The 15,087-nt window shown below is 46.0% G+C and overlaps 4 protein-coding genes across 4 annotated transcripts; 2 read left to right on the forward strand and 2 right to left on the reverse strand.

The window, feature by feature from the left end:
• The first annotated feature begins 5 nt into the window (after positions 1-5).
• Positions 6-1,318, forward strand: EDB91DRAFT_1141278 (uncharacterized protein). The gene is made up of 4 exons (XM_041319002.1): positions 6-432; positions 501-751; positions 814-1,147; positions 1,205-1,318. Exons 1-4 carry the CDS (start codon positions 177-179, stop codon positions 1,231-1,233), a joined length of 870 nt encoding a protein of 289 aa, XP_041175751.1. The 5' UTR covers positions 6-176; the 3' UTR covers positions 1,234-1,318.
• A 5,225-nt stretch (positions 1,319-6,543) lies between these two features.
• Positions 6,544-6,772, forward strand: EDB91DRAFT_1249814 (uncharacterized protein; the record flags this gene model as incomplete). The annotated part of the gene is made up of 2 exons (XM_041323144.1): positions 6,544-6,687; positions 6,746-6,772. The coding sequence occupies 2 exons, from the start codon at positions 6,544-6,546 to the stop codon at positions 6,770-6,772; spliced, it is 171 nt and encodes a 56-aa protein (XP_041175752.1).
• A 2,441-nt stretch (positions 6,773-9,213) lies between these two features.
• EDB91DRAFT_1016700 (uncharacterized protein) lies at positions 9,214-10,617 on the reverse strand (the record flags this gene model as incomplete). The annotated part of the gene is made up of 5 exons (XM_041312495.1): positions 9,214-9,408; positions 9,713-9,720; positions 10,045-10,117; positions 10,181-10,318; positions 10,393-10,617. Coding segments are annotated over 5 exons (639 nt in total), but the record flags the coding sequence as incomplete, so codon positions are not given.
• A 2,991-nt stretch (positions 10,618-13,608) lies between these two features.
• On the reverse strand, positions 13,609-14,414 carry EDB91DRAFT_1249817 (uncharacterized protein; the record flags this gene model as incomplete). The annotated part of the gene is made up of 4 exons (XM_041323145.1): positions 13,609-13,623; positions 13,672-14,016; positions 14,085-14,282; positions 14,331-14,414. 4 exons carry the CDS (start codon positions 14,412-14,414, stop codon positions 13,609-13,611), a joined length of 642 nt encoding a protein of 213 aa, XP_041175754.1.
• Between the last annotated feature and the right edge of the window lie 673 nt (positions 14,415-15,087).

A 15,087-nucleotide genomic window follows, 5' to 3' on the forward strand; every position in this document is an offset into this window, starting at 1 on the left:
CTGGAGGATGACGTGGCTTAAAGCTTGTTGCACTCGTGACTGTTCCGAAATCCGACCGCCAGCTCATGCCCGGTGCCGGAACGCGCTCAGGCCTCTCGAATCTCAGGCGCTGAGCCGAAGGAGAAGCCTCAGGTCTTCTCCCACAACCTTGAACTCAACCATTCCTTGACCCCGTCATGTCTCTCCAGCCATTCATATCTTTGTATCGATATGCTCTCGAGCCAATAGCACCTTTCAGCTGGTTTGGTATCAAGGTCTGTTCTATCGAAGTGGTAGCCGCGTTCCGGCTTTGCACCATCTTGAGACAGATCAGAGAGGATTTGCATGTCAAGCATCAGCGCCGCGCTGGCGTTGCTTCTGTGGAGGAGAGGTCCTTCCTAAGAGATGCATCTACCGCACTCACGATTAAGTTTGGAGGAGAGGCCATCATAGGTACTTTATTACTTATCCTCAAAATCTGGGGTTGCTAGGGCTGCGCATACTGATCATCTCATGTCCAGGCCCTCTACTCGGTGTTCCGCCATCTTTCGTACTCTCAGGTGTTTCCCCCGCTGTGTACATCGTCGCTCAGGCGATCGTAGAGTATATGCCTGTCATGCCGTCCATGTCACTCCTCACCGAGCTCCCATTATCCGTCGTCGACGGATTCACTCGTGCATTACTCCTCTGCAGCCTCATACCCACACCCATCATCACCCACACGTCCCCCGCCATCGCATCCTCCCCATGGACTCTCCTGCTATCTTCTCTCGTATGTCGTCCTTCCCATTCCCATTCCCATCTCCACATCTCTAACCCCCTTCCCCACCATAGGTCATCGCCAACGGTGGTTTCTTCATAACCAGCATGTTCTCCTTCCTCGAGCCCACTCCGCTCACACTGACGACCCCTGCTGCGATGAAGCCCTACGGTTGGACGACCACCGACCTCTGGTGTGCGCCTTTCATCACGGGGCTCTATGCCCTCCTCACGCACGCCCAGCCGTTCTGGGCCGAGCTCCATAGCGTGGTTTCGACCGTCCTCGGGGGCGTCAGCGACAAAGTCGAGCCCTTGGACCCAGAGTCCGCCCGTGCGCTGTGTGCGCTTATTCTTGCGGGGATGTTTACCACCCGTACTGCGAAGAACTTTGGGCTTGTCTGGAAGAGAAGTGAGTTTTAACAGTTGTTTTTATTCTGGAGTGGTACTGATGGTTTTTCATGTGCAGGTGTTACTGAGAAGGTCAAGATCCAGTGAATACTGAAGTGATATTGATTTTATACCGCCGAAGCTGTACAATTTGTATGAGATTTATGAATGAGATATCCATTGCGAAGATTGTTGAGATAGTGCTGTCCACATCCTCCACACCAACAATCACTGAATTCACTGGTGGACTTACGATCCCTTGGTGCGTGCTCCCCTTCCAGGCCAAGTTTTCGAACTCCGTTGCTTGACACAAACCCTAATATGGAACTTACTTGCCACACTTTCAAGTTTCCGCAAGACTTGCCAAGTTGCCATGGATTACGACTACGAATGCAAGGTGAGGGATCCACCCATACAGTTGTCTCTATAGCACTGACTATTTCTCTGTATAAAATGACCTCCCACTGAGATGTGTTTCCAGAGGTTTACCTCATAAATTTGCTACAGTCTGCTGACATCATGGCACATATCGACACCGTCTCTGTAGCCGTTAACTCGCAAGTGAAAGAGGTGACAAATACTATTACACGATAGATTTAGAGCTGCGGTCCATAAATCGAACATCTGCTTCATTTGGAACAAGAGTTCCGATGCGAAACCACGATATCAATCTGTATTCAGATCCCGAAATATCGAGGAGGCGAGTCACAGTTGCGGAGACGGAGCGTTCGACAGACGAAGATGATAGTGGCGAGGCAATAGGTGACAGCTCCCCCAGGTATCCACTTTCGAGATCCATCCGGAGATCAATATCAATACAAATACTCTCCGAGACATGACTCGATTACTCGGGATGATACCCCAGTGGCATTGGGCCCCGGCGGTCCACCGGCCCTCTCAAATACGTCCCTGACAAGAATGGGCTCGAGAGCGCCTAAGGCTGCTAGTCGTAGGAGCTTCAGGATGCTGAGGCGGATGATTAGGAGAATGCACGTGGATGACATGCGCAGGTTGATGCTGTGTCTACGAAGGGGGTCGATACGGCGATTTAAAGGAGGATGTCGAATCTGTGCGTGGCATGGGTTTATTCGACAATATCAAACGACTAGAGGTAAAGAGGACGACCTTACATCACAATCACAGATTAAGATTTATTGACCCAGAATGCGTGGACGAGTACAAAGAGGTGCACAGGAACATCTGGCCTGGCGCTCTGGACACTCTTAGACGACACACATTGTGGACTACTCGATCAACCATTACCCGCCGTTGAATTTGCTCATCGCAAACTTCAAGTATATGGGCAGTGATTTTGAGAAAGACATGAAAGCTATTGGGGATGACGAGGAGACGCAGAGGTGGTGGAGGTTCACAGATACCATGCAGGAGAGCTTTAATGACGATGTGTCAGGGAGTGGGAAGCAGATCCCTTGGTGGACGGTAAGTTTGATTTGTGTACTGAAGATCTTTTGCTTGAATAGTCTATTGTACAGGACGTCGGGGAAGTCTTCCGCTTATAGGAAGGCTCTTGAGCATGGCATGTTAACAGTCGTTCATTGGTTTTCGATGTCCATACCGATGAGGCGTCGATTCCTCTGACAAGTACCCGTGTGTCGTACTTGAATGCTGCCTGTGTTCCTAGTATTCAAGGCTTCGATTGATGAGACCAGAGAGCCCCACTGACATACCCGGTCGAGTTCCAAATTCCTCAGAGACAATCGCCTCGTTTTCAGTGAGTCCTCATGCACAACATTATATGCATTCGCTGAATCAACATATAGCTCTTGTTGAAATTTTTATGGCACCTTTGCGCACCTCACAATCAAATATGTGGTCTGGAGTTTCTTTACATTCATGGTGATCACTGAAGCATAGTCGTAATAGATACCATGAAGCTTGTTTAGTTCACCTACCTCACCATTCTTGCCGCTGCCGTTGGGGGTAAAGGCAGTTCTTACCGATGACTACCAATGACGCCCAAACCAATGGCCCCCGAATCTGGATGTTTTGTAGACGGGGGATTTTTGGTTGAATAATTTGATGAATAGGACGTCGAGGAAGTCTTCCGCTTCGAGGGAGGCTCTTCCGGGTGACATATCGACAGCCGTTTATCCTTCAACTATACTCAAGGTGGCGTCGTATCTAATATAATACTTGATATTTGCTTGATATAGTGAACAACGTACAGCTCCGCCCTTCTTAGCATCAGCATATTGTACAACGATTCTAGATGAAATACATCCGTACAAACCCGATGGCTACTCCTGAGTTATAATGCAGCAGTCATAGCATTTTCTGACACCGTTCCAGGTGGGTTTCCACCCGCCGTGGCACTGATACGGAGTCCTGTAGCATGCCCCTAAGCACTGGAGTCCTCCTGCTTCATCTGTATCACCAAGAGCTGCCTTCACCCCAGCGGCAGCAACAAGAATGGTGAGGTAGGTGAACTGAATCTTCATGGTATCTAGTATATATGCGTTAGTGATGACCGTCAGTTCCAGGAAACTACCCACCCGTCAAAACTTTGATTGTGTGGTGTGCGCTAAGCCGCTACAGCACGTCCAGGAAGAGCTAAATGTGAAATGGATACAATGATCAAGTTGTACAAGTCTTTAAGTCTCAGGATTACTCACTGTAAACGAAGGGATTGTCTGTGAGGATTTCGGGACTCGACCATATTCAATTTATATGCACCTGAGGTTCGGACATCCAAATGAATCAGAGGGGTCAGGGGCTGCCAGGAGGTGAGAGGGCAGTGTTTGGGATCTCATATCAGGATTTGGTTATGGACATCGGCGGTACTGTTGTGAGGAGAACTGCCGAGTTCTGCCAGCCGGTTTGGCAGAATTTTGACGCGTCAAAATGGTAACAGAACTCCGCATCAAAAGGGTGGCAGAACTTGGCAGAACTCCAGGCAGCAAGTCCAGAACCTAGTTTCCAGTAGCTGACAGATAGCAATAATACACACATATGACATTCGAGTTGCAAGGGTTGTGCCGGCAGAACTAGTCTCCTCTAACACCCAATTGAAGGAAGATAGTCGGGCAGAACTAAATAGTTCTGCTCCACTGACCAGGGGCTGCAATTATATGTAGCCGAGCCACATCTTGCTTGTCAACTCCGAAGCCTGCAAGCAGCATATCACGAACGGTTCAGTGATATCTAACTTAGAGATCCCCACCAAGCGTTTGCAGCGACCTGCAGTGCAGAAGGATGTCTTCAAGAATGTGATCGGTCCCCCTTCCTGGATTAGTGTCCATATAGATCGTGCCTGGGCCAAGCCTGAGGAACCCGTGATACATGAGGGAAAGGGCGCTTGCCAGTCGAGCGCGAAACGTACCATTCGTAAAAGTCATCGCCTCCTGCGTGGTTTGAGTGAGTACTAGTGAGATTAAAAGTTTGCCAGTGAGAGTTTCGTTTCGTTCATAGTGGCCACGAACCTGTTTTATGTCTTATGACTGAGAGTGACCCTCAAAGTTGTTTCTTACTGCAACATGTATAGTCCTCTTCAGAACCTATGATGCTAGGTACTAACTAGATGAAATACATCATCTTTACAACCCCAATGGCTACTCCTCACCACGTGCAGCAGTGATTGCACCCTGTTCCATAGTCGTAGATGACTGCGTACCCTTTCACACAGGTGTTACTGCATGGCCCTAAGCACTTGAATACATGATCGGTATCACTAAGACTCGGAGCTGCCTTTACCCCAGCGGCAGCGGCAAGGATAGCGAGGTAGGTGAACTGAATCCTCATGGTAGTATATGCATTAGTGGTGACCGTCAGTGCCAGGAAACTACCCACCTGTCAAAATTTTGATTGTGTGGTGTATGCGAAGGTGCTATGGCACGTCCACGAAGAGCTAGTTCTGCCGGCTGGCACCAACCACTGGATTTTCATATGTGTGTATCATTATTATAGGCCAGCTACTGGAAACTAGGTTCTGGGCTTGCTGCCTGGAGTTCTGCCACCCTGTTGACGCGCCAAAGTTCTGCCAAACCGGCTGGCAGAACTCGGCAGTTCTGCCCACAATACTACCGCCGGTATTCATATAATTAGGTCCTACAGTACTCAGTATCCAATATCCATTTATTTGAGTGTCCGAACCTCAGGTGCATATATAAATTGAACGTGGTCAAGTTCCAAAATCTTCAAAGACAATCGTCTCGTTTACAGTGAGTAATCCTTCCTTTCTTGAGCAACTTGAACATTTCATCTATTCCACATTTAGTTCTTCCTGGACGTGCATAGCGCCTTCGCGCACACTACACAATCAAAATTTCGACGGTGAGTGGTTTCCTGGCACCGACAGATGAGTCATCACTAACGCATATACTAGATACCATGAAGATTCAGTTCACCTACCTCGCCATCCTTGCCGCTGCCGCTGGGGTGAAGGCTCTTAGTGATACCGATGAAGGAGACGGAATGTTCTGCTTGAATGCATGCTACCATACTAACCGTGGATGCAAGACAGGGTGGACACCCGTCCCGAACCCTACTACAGGCTGCTGGAACTGCTGCAGTATAACTCAGGAGTAGCAATCGGGATTGTACAGATGATGTATTCCATCTAGTTACTTAATATCATAGGTTCTGAAGAGGACTTAGCGGTTCCAATGAAAATTCTTGGAAAATATGCTGATGCTGAGAAGGGCCGAGCTGTGCCTTGCGTAACATATTTGTATCTAGTTCCAGCAGATCAGCATTGAATGGGAAACAACGGCATTGCTTTCGCCGTCCCCTCTAAATTGAAAGAAACCAAAATACCTCCGACTGAACACGCCTTCGAGATAAGTTAGAAATAGCCACGAGGCTTGTGATTTCTTTATTGGAGAGCGCTGGGTATTTCAGAATGTCATCCTCAGTTGCCTGACAAGCTAGGAACATAACTGCACATTATGGCACCGGATGAAACGCAATGCTTGTGGTAACGCTGACCCAACCAAATTATAAGCCACAGAGGATGCAAGTGGATTTTCGTGGTTCCGAGTTCGTCATTCAATATTCATCAACGTGGCTTGTGCCTTCAATTTGATAAGTAGAACTTCATTGCCAGATGTCACAGCTGCACGAGTTCGAGTCCTGACCTTAAACAGAACCCCCGTTTCCAACTGCATCGACAGCGAAGCCTGCGGCGGCTTTATTCCCACAATCTTTCAAACCGCCTCTCTGAGTCCGTCCTCCACACCAGTTTTCTTACCGCAGATGCGTCTTCCGGACCAGCGATATCGATAAGCCTTTACGTTTTCCATTTGACGTTGATAGAGCAAAACCACATGTATTTGCCTTTGTTTGAGTTGCTTGTCGTGTTATTCCCTGTATGCCACCACTATCGAAGTTGAATCGCCTCGATTTTCTCCTGAGGACATTGCCAGGTTGGTACGATCAGTGCCGCCTGATTCATCTAAAATCATGGTGTACAAGGTTGCACTAGACACAATTGTCAAAGCGCGCATGTCTGCGGATGAAGCCACCACGGAGGCGCTCAACTTGAGCATGATTGGGACCATGACCGCCATCCCTGTTCCTGGTGTGCAAGACGGCAAGGATAGCGAGGTAGGTGAACTGAATCCCTCATGGTAGTGTATGCATTAGTGGTGACCGTCAGTGCCAGGAAACTACCCACCTGTCAAAACTTTGATTGTGTGGTGTATAGGCGAAGGTGCTATGGCACGTCCAGGAAGAGCTAAATGTGAAATGGATACAATGTTCAAGCTGCTCAAGTCTTTAAGTCTGAGAATGACTCACTGTAAAGGAGGCGATTGTCTCTGAGGATTTTGGGACTTGATGACGTTCAATTTATATTCATCTGGGGCCTGAGGTTCGGACACCCAAATCAATAATTATCGGATATTGAGTACACTGTAGGACTTCATTATGAACATGGGCGGTAATGTTGTGACTTGTAGGTGTTGGGGGCGTCAAGAACGTGGTATGTCAGGACTTCCTTATTTGTATTTCAACGGTTTGCAACCGATTTCAACTTTCAAATGCAGCGAGTGTCTTTAAATAGGTTGCTATGATAGAGTCGTGATTTCAGGGTGATTGCAACCAAATTGCAACGGAATTGTGATGGAATTGGAATGCAATTGTAGTTTTTATTTAAATGGAATTAATCATTCAAACCTCCCATTTTGTCCCATTTAAATGACTATTGCAAGCATCATTGTCAAGCTCATTGTCAGGCATTGCGACACATAACGACCATGATCAGAGCATTGAAATTTTACTATTGGATTGCAAGCCTACGGTACAAATTTTTATCTATAATTATTAGGTCTCTTGTAAAATACGGCTAGGGCGGTAATGGTGATGGCAATATGTTCCTGGCTATACCGACAATCAGAACCAGAAGGATATCGAGGAGCAAAAAAATTGACTTAATACATAATAATATTACCACCAGGGAGACCAGGAAACAGTTATCCGGCATTGGGGTTTGAAGGTCATGGGGGACAGCATCAGCTGCATTATTAGAAGGGCGGTCTGAATGTTGTAGTTGGAAAGGGTATGGCCGTATTATTTGAGCTGCTTGCTGGTGAAGATGAGACGCTGTTGGCAAGGGGGGATATGCCATCATGAATTGATGGTGAAAGGAGACTGCCTGTGAGCATCTTGACAAAGATTTGCATGCCTCCACGGAGATGCAAGACCGAGTGAAGGATAGACTCCTTCTGGATGTTGTAGTCGGTGAATGAGGTGGAGGGTAGACTCCTTCTGAATGTTGTAGTTGGAAAGGGTACTGCCATATTTGAGATGCTTGCTGGCAAAGATGAGATGATGTTGGTCAGGGGGGATACGTCCTTTTCCTGGGTCTTTGCCTTCGAGAAGACTCTGTCTCCAATGTGACATGAGGATCTTGACAAAAATTTGCATGCCTCCATGGAGACGCAAGACCGAGTGAAGGAGAATGTTGTTGTTGGAAAAGGTACGGCTGTCTTCGAATTGCTTGCCAGTGAAGATGAGATGCCATTGGTCAGTAGGGATACACTCCTTATCCTGGATCTTAGACTTGCCTTCGAGAAGACTCCACCTCTAACATGGTGTGAGGGTCTTGACAAAAATCTGCATGCCTCCATGGAGATGCAGGACCGGGTGAAGGTAGTGGACTCCTTCTGGATGTTGTAGTCTGAGAGTGATGTCAGATTCAGGCCATCCTCAAGCTGCTTGCCTGCTGGTTGGTCCAGGGTGAAGTTTTACTGCAGGGTAAAGAATCTGAACTGACCTTAAGAGTGATTCAGTGTCTTGGTGAAAATTTCTGAATCCATTCTGTGGCTCAGTGTCAGTCTCATATGTACAGGAGATTGTAATGATTGAATACTTGCCAAAGGATCCAAATGTGAAGTATTACATGGTGAAGTAACATTGACAGATTCAGAATCTGAGATGTATGAAGGTTGTAAGAAATTTAAAGCATGTTTAAACACTAAGCCACATGTTGAAATGATATTACTATGTATTTGACCTTGTATGGTCTCCTTTACATCAAGTTATTATGTAATAGTAATACTTTGCACTCCCGTCTGAATCGCTGAGCGCAGCTGATGATTCTGCATATCACTGTAATCTGAATCCAATAACTCTGTCAATTCCACAGAGTTGCATAATCTAATGTTACAGTATGATTCAGAGTCCAAGTAAGCACAGCAAAGTAAACTGATGGGCTAATACAACAAGTAGGTGCAGGATCCATTCATAAGACTATTTGTGAGTCTGCCGAGTAGTACGATCAGAAGCCATCGCCAGCATGGCCACCTTCCTCCCTCTGTTTTTTGACTTCTTGGACCTCCCTCTAGTACTGCTTGGATCATTCGCCACCTCCTGGAGTACCTTGCCTGATGAACTGATGGCTGCTCGCACACTGGCAACATCAGGTGTTGCAGCATCCTCCAAATCTGCAGTATTGCCGTCGTTGGTGGCTACATTGTCGACAATGGGGCCAGGCAGAGCTTCTGTAGTGTGCCGCCACTGTGTGGAGAGGCTAGGCTGTGAGATTGATTCAGACGCCAGAGCATTGACATGTCTCTCCAAGGCAGCAGCAGGTGTGGGAGTTCCTGTTACGTCTGCCGCAGTTTCTGATCCATCATCTGAACTTTTCATGTCAAGCACTGCGAGTGTGTGATCAATCGCATCTGTGAAATCTTCATGTATGGCAGAATCCAAGGCCGAAGGTCGTGCAGCTTTGAAGATGTAGTGGTTGATATTAGTTACAATCTGTACAATGCGCTTCGTCTTCCACTTGGTCACTAGAACTTTCTTGTAGGTGAAAAATAAATCCTTGTACAGTCATCCACTGGCCAATGGTACACTACACGAAATTTTGATTGTCACAGCACAACACTTCAATATATTTTCTTAGTTTTATTTTTCCCTCATAGCAGTACATATAAACAGTCCACCACATAATTTTCAAGAAAAATTATGCAGCCTTGTGAGCTCAGTGCTGCAAACAGTGATGGGGTCTGTTTGAGGCCAAAACTGGCCAATGATACACATTAGGAAACCCTAGCCTGGGGTTACCAAATATGTCTTGGTAGCCTTAATGTATCATCACCAGAACATTTTGTTTTGTCTGCAGCACATCCAAATCTCACTTTGATGAGTTGAAAAAATATTCAATGGATTGGAAAAATGTTCTACTTGATATCTGTGTCATTAGATTTATTTTAACTAGCCAATTTTTACTGTGATATGCTTATTAAAATGTGGATGAACCAAAATATGTGTTTCATGACATAAAACATGTAAAATAAAAACATAACAAGCAGTGGATTCCACTCAAAATCACTAGACATAAGAGTATCAATGTCACTGAATAATATGGAAGCAAGTTTGTGACCAGGAGGTTGCAATTTAGAGTGTGGAGAGCAAGTGTATCATTGGCTGGTGGTGTTTCATTGGCTAGTGGTTCACTGTAGCTAATTGTTGACCTCTTGCCAACACCCGTGCTCGAAAATTCAGTGTCAGGAGACAGTAAGAATATTGCCTGCAGTAGTGCGTGAGCATGACTGCCAATAAAACTTGGATGATATGGCTAGCTTATGAAAACTGCAGCCCAAGCGATGGAACCCGGCATGACTTGCTGAACGCTCCATTTCATGGAGTTGGTATGTGCACCACCACCACTGGAAGCTTGATGGAGGAATGTGATACCACGCAATGAAGCTTTCAGAATCTGAGGGTGTTCCTGGTGAGACAGACAGCCAAATTAGAGAGCACCACTAGACTTACTCATGCCAACAGTTGCCAGTTTCCGAAGACAGTCTTGAGTGATCTGTCCTCTTTCAACTCTGGGAATAGCACCGGAGGGAATGTTTTGTACGCCAGGTTTGTCGAAGACGTGACCCCAAGGAGTTGTTGGATCTCAGGGACATTAGCTCTATCATAGCTAGTGTTGGTGAAGTATTTTGAAAGGAGGTCAAAAATGTCGCCAGCAACACCCCGAAGTTTCTTGATCTCATTAGCACGAGCATCTGGGATGGATTTCATCACCTACAATAATCATATTATGTCGTGCAGAAGTCCAGGAATGAGAGTTCACTTACAAGATTGCTAAAGTATGAACTTTCCATCACTTTGTGTAACAACTCGGGGAAGTGACGATAGAGCTCGTCCAGAAATGCTGACTCTTGAGTAGATGCAGTCGCATATTGTTCAATGCTGTCAAATGGAGTTGGCGAGTCCAGATGAGCTCGTCATGAGCATCTGTGCACCATTTTTGCTTGGGTTTCTCTGTGTGCAGAGTTTTGTTTTCCTCTTTGATTGTCCTATTCTCTTCTTGAAGCTTTTGCATTTGAACTTGCAACATTTTGAGTGTCTGAGCGGATAAAATTTGAGTTAAGAAATGCTCAGAATTGCGCATACATCTTACCTCCAGGAGTTCTCCTTTAGATGCACCAGGACCTGGGATAGAGATATGATCAGCACCAGCAGTGTTCTGACCATCCCATTCACTATCAGATTCAGAAGAATCTGCTGTACTGGGCTGTGAAACATGTGATATGACAGTTTGACGAAGCTGTTTTGGGGATACCAGTTCAGATTTTGTTCAAAGGGCAGGAGACAACAAAAATTACTCACCTAGTACCACACATTATAAAGTGCCTACACTGCCCAGTACCTTAGCAGTGTCAGACGTAAAATTGCTACATGCAGTTTTACACATCAGTGCAAGAGATTAGTCAATTGCGCACCAATGTGAATTAATATCTGGTGTGAAACTCGTAAAAGATGCTTAGACTTGAGTAATAGAACATGTGTAGCTGCTGCGCATGATCAGATTCAAGTTTAAGTTGAGTTTAATAGAGTGACTCATGGTTCGGAATGAAATTTCTTGGTCTGATTCAGACATGGCAATGGGCGGGCACAAGCTGCGAGCTGTACGAATGATAAGTGGTTGAAAAAATTGAGTTACAATGAAAGAACTTCCCATGCAACTGCAAACAAAAGTTGCACACTGCCGGATTGCCCACTGATTAGCAACAGATCCTGCAGGATATTAGTTACCAGACTTGTTCCTGTCGTTCCTAGACACGCGCATTCATAAATTGAGTATGAATGGAGGTACCAATAGCCAAGCGACATACTTGCTCTTCGGGGAGAATTGGACATGGTGTCTGGATGTAAAGATATGGTGGACAAGTGAAAAGAGTGACATACTTGCTCTTCGGGAAAAATCGAACATGGTGTCTGAATCTGGAGTTAGAGATACAGTAGATGAGTGACGAGAGCGACATACTTGCTCTTCAGGAAGAATCGGACATGGTCCAGGTGTCTCCAGGTAAACTTGAAGATATGGTGGATGAGAGATGAGAGCAACATACTTGCTCTTTGGGAAAAATTGGACATAGTGTCTGAATCTGGAGTCAGAGTGGATGAGTGATGAGAGCGATTCAGACATACCTGCTCTTCAGGAAGAATCGGACATGGCATGGTGTCATTCTTGGTGACGACAATGCTAGGAGGGCATAGGGGCGGCGCAGCAGCCCAGCTGGATGCGGATGATGGATGGTAGCTGATGGGAGAATCGCCTAAATGATGTTTCATAGACATTCACAGAACCAGTCTGTTTGTTGAGAATGCGGACGAGAGTGAGAGTAGGCTTCAGACTGGGTGTCTTCAGCCTGTGAGACATGCAGAGGCGGTCTGTTGTCCTTGATGTTGTCAATTTTGCCATGTTTGTGCCTTGATCTGGTGTGAGAAGCATGCATGGTTAGTTTTCAAATGTCGGTGTTGAAGCGCTTGAGAGGTGGGTGAGATGGGTGGTAGAAGCAAAGATGTGACATGTTGCAAACGAACGCTCAAATCAGCAGAGGTTCGTGTCCCTGCAGGTGATGGTGTAGTATACTGTTGTTAGTAAAGAAAATGAATATGTTGCGGATATAAGTTCCTGAGGGCAGGGAAGTAACACCAACATGTCAATGGTATACTACTACATAGAAACAGAGTTTTATGATACTGAGGAATGTATTAGTAGAGCGCTGCCTTGATGGTCAAAGAGACGAAAGACTTACCTGAAAGCAGAATTGGTCAGATGCACACTGGATGACCCGCCTGCTGATGCATCTCCCTTACACAAAGAAACATGTCTGTGTTGATGGTGTCGACAATGAAGTAATCAAGGGGGTTGCCACCTGAATCCTGTACTAGAAGTGCCCCACGAATGATCAATTGTACCAAGAAGAACTCGGCCTTTGTGCATGGTTGTGCACAAACTCTGAAAAGGTTAAGCTGCTTATCCTGTTGAAGTCGTGGCCCTGTTGGAGCGTCAAAGGGGTGGATGAGAGCGAGGGGAATTAAGTCATTCCCAATGGCACATTGAAAAAGGAAGACTAGACGTCCAAGGATGACGCTGTTCTGTGTCCAGATGAAGACCCAGTCAAAATGCGGTGTGTTAAAGAACTGAGGATTACACTGGAGATAGTTGGTATACTGTTTCCAGTCTACCAGGGATTCTGTTATGACCAATGTTCACCAATAATGATGAAGGCAAGCACACAACCACTAGGACTCGGTCAAAGAGGATAGCGAACAAGATGGTATTGAGCGTGAATGTCTAAGTCACTACAAGCGTAGGAAACGAAGAGGTTAAGTCTAAGGAGTACTTACGCTAACTAACCTACTTTTATACATAACATTGAATAGGAGTCTGAAAGAAATCAGCCAATGAGAAAAGAGTCGTACGATACTGCGGATGACTAAGTATGACATCATGATATATAAGCGAATGAGTAAGACGGCAACTAGACAGAAACCCAAGTTCCGACTGGTTCTTCTTTGGGAAGCGAGATTGTTCTAGCCCGTGGAGTAGGGGAGCCAATCGGAGAAACCACGGGTGAGATGTGAAGAGGTGAAGGTGTGACAGGGTGAGGAGTCACATGACCGGTTCGGGTACTGGAAGTAGCTGAAGGAAAACTGAGAAATGAAAAATGGTTCGTGTTAGGAATTCGTGACAGATTCATAGTTGACGTGTAAGAATCAATACTCAGTAACCTGTTTCAAATCAGTATAGTAACAGAAGGCTGGATTGAACAAACATACAGTATCATCTGATTGTAAGCGGATTCTTCTTCCATTCGGCAGTGGAATGTTGCAGGTGGGTAGAAAGATGTTTAAGAAAGCATTCAGCTTGATGCAGAAGTTGGTGAATTCAACATGGGTCTTGTGTGCATTCTCGATGGAACAGAAAGTCTGCGCAGCTTGTTTTGATCCCATTCTCACATGTTGTGATGGATCTAAAGTACTATCCACGCCAATGTCGGTGTTTTCATCATCTAACGAATCATCATCCATGCCGTCTGATTTCCGCTGCGAATATTCATCAAAGTCCGAAATACAACAATTAATGTCATCAGCTACAAGTAACCAGTGGTCAATGTGAAGAATCTGATTATTATGTAGATAATATAGCACAGGATTATTAGTAGGGAATCATGAATACCATTGATGCTTACCTGCTCTGCAACATTTTTGAAGTTTGTCCAGTTCAAGTACCAGTCCTTCAAGGGCCCGTGCATTTGCTCATTTGGTTTGGTGTTGTAGTTGCATGTGGCACCTTTAGCCTTGATGTCGTCAAATATATGTGTCGTCATGTGCAGTTTCAGAAAGTTCCAATTCTTCACGTTGTCATCAGCGGTTTGTGTCATGTATTGCTGCTGATGTGTCAAGGTAGGGTTATCAACTAACTACAATGCACATACCTTCATGAGTGCTGTGAACGCTTGGACGGTATGTCTCCCCTCCTCAATTGTATTGGTTGTGTGAACCTCCAGAGCAGCGTACATGTCCATTTTGAGGTAAAGATGTACACACCGTAAGAGAAAATAACTGAGTGGAGAATCATTCTCGGTCAAGACATCATGTGTGGCTGTCATATACCGGATCTGAGTACCCTCAGCACCACCTATAAGCCTCCCTACTGCTGGTCCGACCCCCTGTTTCCCCATCCGCTCCATTCCTCCTTCTCCGACAATGCACGAAGTGCATCTCAGCAGGATTAGCCCTGCTACCTCCGCCCGACCCCGTTCCGCTCTTCTGACACTACCCCTATGTCCTCCAACACCATACCCCTTCCATCCGACCCTATCTGGGGTTCTGCTCCTCTGCCCTGTTGGTCCGCCCAGTCCTACTCCTACTCCCTCTGCTTTTCCAACCCGCTCGGTTCCGCTTGTCTTGTCTCACCCAACTATTAGTCCATCTGACCACCTCACCAGTCCACTCCTAGACTAGGAACCACTCAACTGGTCCTATCCCCGTTTAGTATCATAGTTCCACTTTTCAGATCACCAGTAATCCCTATACCCTAGTGATTCTGATCCGTCGTGTACATACTGTTCCCTGAGCCTTATTCTCGTATGTCTCAGTCATCCTACTGTATTCCTGTACACTCAGCACATAGCCTTCTGCTATTCTATGCTCATCACTTAGAGTATATAAACATATGTACATTTGTCTGTA

The sequence above is a fragment of the Suillus paluster genome (assembly GCF_016628075.1).
Source record: "Suillus paluster strain FC165 chromosome Unknown EDB91scaffold_37, whole genome shotgun sequence".
Taxonomy (NCBI): Eukaryota; Fungi; Basidiomycota; class Agaricomycetes; order Boletales; family Suillaceae; genus Suillus; species Suillus paluster.